Raw genomic sequence first — 6,000 nt, forward strand, 5'->3', positions numbered from 1 at the left:
GATATAAGTGACACTTCCTCAAATACAAAGGATTTTTTTTAATTTTACATATTTTTGTATATTGTTATTTTGCTTTCTGAATTCTTCTATTACTGAATTTATAGTTAGCATATCAGTTAAGGTTTTCAAGAAAGAGAGAAAGAGAGAGAGAGAGAGAGACAGAGAGAGAGAGAGAGACAGAGATGGGGGTGGGGAGATATTTATTACAAGGAATGGTTCATGTGTTTTTCAGAGGCTGGCAAGTCCAGAATCTATACTGTAGACTAGAAGGCTAGAGTCCCAGGAGAACTGGTGATGCAGATGAAATCCAAAGACAGTCTACTGGAGAATTCTTTCTTGCTTGGGAAGGCCAGTCTTTTTGTTCTAGTCAGGTCTCCAAATGATTGGATAAGTCCCACCCACCTTGTGAAGGGGAATCTATTTTACTCAGAGTTCAGGAATTTCAATGTTAATTTCATCCAAAAACACTTCCCCAAATTGACACACAAAATTAATCATCATGTTTAGGAAATCTTACTCTACCTTCAAATCAAACATTCACTTGTTATTTGTCATAAGCTTCTCCATAATTCTTGGCTTTACATAGCATATTTGTACCTGCATAATGACTGAATATCAAAAACAAATGACATTGATGCATAGAAGTTAGTTCTACAATTTTTCTTCAGCAATTATTGTGTGTTTTAAATAGAGAAAGAGAAACTTAGAAAGGTTTTGTGATTCCTTTACAGCGAAACACAATAATCTAAAGCCAGTTTAGAACATGAAACATCTTATTATACCCAGATACTGATTTGGCACTGACATCCCTTCTCAACTGGGTTATGCTCAAACACCTAATATGGAATTGAAGGTAATGTGAATAGTTGCAAACATGATGATCATTCACCAGAACATTCTAGGATATTTGCAATTGACATATGGCCATTAGCAAAAGAATTTTGAATTAACTTCAAAATGATTCAGGGAGGTAAGTGGGATAACAATCATAAATAATGTACAAAGTAACCCAGACACTAGGAAATTTCATTATACATGACCATACGAATCTGGAGAAATATTTGGCACATACAAATCTGATGCTCCAAAGAACTTTGCATGATCAAAGTTACATTAAAAAAAAATGTACAAGGTTGGCAGATTTTCAATATATTTTTTTAAATGTATGCTGTTGGGGCATCTGGGTGGCTCAGTTGGTTAAGCAGCTGACTTCAGCTCAGGTCATGATCTCACAGTTTGTGAGTTCGAGCCCGTGTTGGGCTCTGTGTTGACAGCTTAGAGCCTGCAGCTTGCTTCAGATTCTGTCTCCCTTTCTCTCTGCCCCTACTCCACTTGCACTGTGTCTCTCAAAAGATGAAAAAATGTTAAAAAATTAAAATAAAACATATGTTGTTAATTTTGCCATCTAAAGGAAAAGCACATTTTCAGTCTATTAACTGGATAAGTATACATTAAATAATTGCAAATGTGTTTATAGAATTTGACATCTTTAAAATCTTTCTTTTTTGTCACTTGGGGAAATGAACATGATTTATTAGCACAAATTTCTACTTGAAGATAGTTTATTCCCCAAGCTCCATTACGGTAATTGGCCATCAATGTCCCATCTTTAAGGGATTCTTAGCTTGAGGGAAAGAAGAGATAGATATTTATATCTAAAGTTAAAAGAAGATTCACATATGAAGTTCTCTAGCTTCTTAAAGTGATGCTTTTCCTGAATTATTTTCCAGGAATAGGAGAAAGAGATTATTAAATCCTCTACAGAAAAAACAAACAAACAAAAACCGCATGTTTTCAAAAGTTCCATTCAAACATAGTAGATTTGAAATACAAATTGAGGGATCTGCAGCATCAGCAGTGAGCATCTTAACTCCAGGTTAGTAAACAGCCTTTGATAGATATTTAGTGAATATGTGTCTGAATATACAAGTTAGCCAGAGACTAATTTATTGTGTTGTATTTTTACATAAAAATCATTGGAGGAAATAAATTAACTTGTCAGTTAAAATCAAATTTTGTTATTGTTTTATTTTATTTTTTTTCATTTGAGAGAGAGAGAGACAGAGCAAGCGAGCACAAGTCGGGGGAGAAAGGCAGAGGAAGAGAGAATCTTAAGCAAGTTCCGTGCACAGTGTAGAGCTCAACATGGGACTCAATCCTATGATCCTGGGATCATGACCTGAACTGAAATCAAGAGTCAGAATCTCAACTGACTGAGCCACCCAGGTGGTGTATTTGTTTTTTAAGTAGCATTTATAAGTATGCAAAATCAACCGTAATTGTTTCTGATTACAAATTTAACATTCATTGAATAATGTTTAAAATGCCGTTGTAAATCACAAAGAGTTCTCTGAAATCAGAGCCCTACTTAAGTTCATTTATTCTGCTTCTTTTAACTTACATTTTTAAAAGAGCTTTATTGGTATATAATTTACATACCATAAAGTTTACTTATTTTAAGTGTACAAGTCAATGGTTTTTAGTATATATACAGAGTGCAATTATCACCAATATCTAATTTTAGAGCATCTTTAATTCAATAGAAAGTTAAACATTTTTAAAAAATTTTTGTTTCCTGAGTTTTCCTTTTGATTATTTCAACTTTCCATTCACTTAATCTCTAGAAAACACTAAATTAAACCCAGTAATATGTATGCTAGGATAGTGTCAGGGTCATCTAACTAAACTTGTGAACAGATCCTGAATTGTGATTATAGCCATTGTGTCCACAGTGGTCTTTAACTTCAGATTTATAATTTCCTCCTCCTCCTCCTCCTCTGCCCCCTCTTCCTGCTTCTTCTTCTTCTTCTTCTTCTTCTTCTTCTTTTTTTCTTCTTCTACTTCTCCTTCTTCCTTCTTGTCTTCCTCCTCTTCTCCTTCTCCTTTTTTTTTTTTTTTTTTTTTTTTAGAGGGAGAGTACAGCCCAAGTGAGGGAGAAGGGCAGAGAAAGAGAGAGAGAGAGAGAGAGAGAGAGAGAGAGAGAGAGAGAATTTTAAGCAGGCTCCATGGTCAGGATGGAGCCTGACTTAGGTCTCGATCCCATGACCCTGAGACCATGATACCAACCAAAATCAAGAGTCAGACACTCAATAGACTGAGCCACTCAGGTACCCCTATAATCCCCTTCTAAAGAGGGGTAGTACCTATTCACAGAAAGTTTGCCATTAAATCTTTTAAAATAGTTGATTTGGAAAATGTCAAGTTGGAACTAAAGAATTTGAATTCCTATTATCCTGACAAAAGCCTGGGCAAGATGGGTGCTATTTGAGTAGACTAAAAGAGATATAACAACCACGAATTCCTCTAGATTTTTAAATTCTATCACTATATCATGTTTACATCATTGGAATATTTCAGATATGGAATATGTTACTTTAGTTCCCTGTAGAAGTATTACCAACTATTATTTCATGTTATATCCTTCAATTTTAAAAAGGGCCAACATAAAAAAAACTCAAACGAGGACAATTCTACATCTTTTGTGAAATTACCCATGAAGAATTCTGTTCAATGTCTTTATAAAACATTTTATACAATATCTTCCTCCTAGTGAGAAGACTGGGGTGCCAGTTCATTTCTCATGATAAATGGATTAGACTTATTCATCCCATCTCAGTTCTTATGGAAACTCAGAACTACATTTTTAATCAAATGTTGAATTTATCAGCCACTCATGTATATTGTAAAAGCTACGCACCAAGATATTATTGCATAAGTTTTATGCTCTGGTCCTTATTGAGAGGTCTTGGAAAACATCTTTTGCATTGAAGCCATCCCCAAATCCTATCATAAGTAGTCAATTTATACAAAATAAATCTACAAATGAATTGGATCATTGGCTTTTTAATCCCAAACCCAATGGATTAAAAGAGATTAAAAGAGATTAGGGAACTATATAAATCCTAGGTTAATTGATTTATTTCTCTTTATGCTAATTGCTTTAACAACTGAATTAAGTGATAATGAGAAACTGTCAATGTTACATAGATATGGTCTGAATGAGTGAGCTTGTGAATGAGCAAACAAATACAGTAGAAGAAGATAGTCCAATGACTACCAGGAGAAATCTGGAAGGAGTCTACATTGTCAAGATTTCAAAACAAGCATTATGGGAATGGTTGCATAACTTTGTAAATTTGTTTAAAAATCGTTGAGTTTTACACTTAAAATGGGTGCATTTTGGTAGGTAGGTACATTTTATTTTAATAAAGTGGGTTTTTTTTTTTTTAAAAGGAAGATTCCAAGCAGCCTGAACATGGGAGAAAAGCAAACTCCGCTGTTGGATTTTGTTTTAATCTTCTCTGTATTCTATTTTATGTTATGTCTTACAAATTAAAATTATATTCTGATAAAATTTAGTTGATCACTTTCATGTGCCTGATAGTTGACAGGTCCTTTCATATCCATCTCTTTTCTTTATATAGATTCAGAACAAAATCTGAAACTTGAGATAATGGAGCTGCAGAATTATTCCCTGGTGTCAGAATTTGTGTTGTATGGACTCTGCACTTCACAGCATCTCCAACATTTTTTCTTTATATTTTTCTCTGGGATCTATGTGGTCACTGTGTTGGGTAACCTCATTATTGTGGTCACTGTAATTTCTGACCCCCACTTGCACTCTTCCCCTATGTACTTCCTGCTGGGAAATCTAGCCTTCTTGGACATATGGCTAGCCTCATTTGCCACCCCCAAGATGATCAGGGACTTTCTTAGTGATCGAAAGCTCATCTCCTTTGGAGGATGTATGGCTCAGATCTTCTTCTTGCACTTCATTGGTGGGGCTGAGATGGTGCTTCTGGTTTCCATGGCCTATGACAGATATGTGGCTATATGCAAACCTTTGCATTATATGACCATGATGAGTCGGAAAACCTGTATGGGACTGGTGTTGGTTTCATGGGTCATTGGATTTGTGCACTCCATCAGCCAAGTAGCCTTTACTGTGAATTTACCTTACTGTGGCCCCAATGAAGTGGACAGCTTCTTCTGTGACCTTCCTCTTGTGATCAAGCTTGCCTGCATGGACACCTATGTCTTGGGTATACTCATGATCTCAGACAGTGGGTTGCTCTCTATGAGCTGTTTTGTGCTCCTCTTGGTCTCCTACACTGTTATTCTCATCACTGTCCGACAGCATGCTGCTGGTGGGGTATCCAAAGCACTCTCTACTTGCTCTGCACATATCATGGTAGTCCTGCTCTTCTTTGGGCCCTGCATTTTCATTTATGTGTGGCCTTTCAGTCGGTTCTCTGTGGACAAGCTCTTATCTGTATTTTATACCATTTTTACTCCTCTCTTGAACTCCCTTATCTACACATTGAGAAATAAAGAGATGAAAACAGCTATGAAGAAGCTGTGTAACCAACATGTGACTTCTCACTGAATTCCAGCTTTCCATAGAGCTACATGTTCTTACTCATTCAGTGTATATAATTTCTTTAATATGATTCTGTTCAAATATTTCAATCTGATGGTTTATTGATAGAATTTGTATTGTGTTATATTTCAGAGAAATAGTTGATTTCAACAAAAATCATATATATATAGTTTTATTCTATATAATATAATTTTATATTATTAATATAATTTTATAATATAACTTTATAATATCACTTATTTATTAGTTTTTGTATATCACAATATTATATAATTTTATATTATAAGCATAGTTTATAACTATAACTCCATTGTACTATGACATTAGTATGATCATATAATAACTATATAATATAAATCTATATGCACACACATACACGTACATACACGTTTAACCCAACAATTTCACTTTGTACTTGGCGATTTTCTTTCTCTGTTTTTTTAGAACTTTTTTTTACATGTTTATTGATTTCTGAGAAAGAGACAGAGCACAAGTTGGGGAGGGGCAGAGAGAGAGAGGGAGACACAGAATCTGAAGCAGGCTCCAGGCGCTGAGCTGTCAGCACAGAGCCCAACGCGGGGCTTGAATCCACAAACCATGAGATCATGACCTGAGCCGAA

At 35.1% G+C, this 6,000-nt stretch overlaps 1 protein-coding gene across 1 annotated transcript; it reads left to right on the forward strand.

Moving 5' to 3' along the window:
* Nucleotides 1–4,426: 4,426 nt before the first annotated feature.
* Nucleotides 4,427–5,386, forward strand: LOC102967797 (olfactory receptor 4K14). Its single transcript, XM_007087482.3, has one exon. The coding sequence runs from the start codon at nt 4,454–4,456 to the stop codon at nt 5,384–5,386; it is 933 nt and encodes a 310-aa protein (XP_007087544.1). The 5' UTR covers nt 4,427–4,453.
* Nucleotides 5,387–6,000: the final 614 nt, after the last annotated feature.

Source organism: Panthera tigris, chromosome B3 (genome assembly GCF_018350195.1).
Source record: "Panthera tigris isolate Pti1 chromosome B3, P.tigris_Pti1_mat1.1, whole genome shotgun sequence".
Lineage (NCBI taxonomy): Eukaryota > Metazoa > Chordata > Mammalia > Carnivora > Felidae > Panthera > Panthera tigris.

What these genes read in the sequence shown, in the direction of transcription:
- LOC102967797 (XM_007087482.3), top strand. Translation starts at nt 4,454, where the DNA reads ATGGAGCTGCAGAATTATTCCCTGGTGTCAGAATTTGTGTTGTATGGA.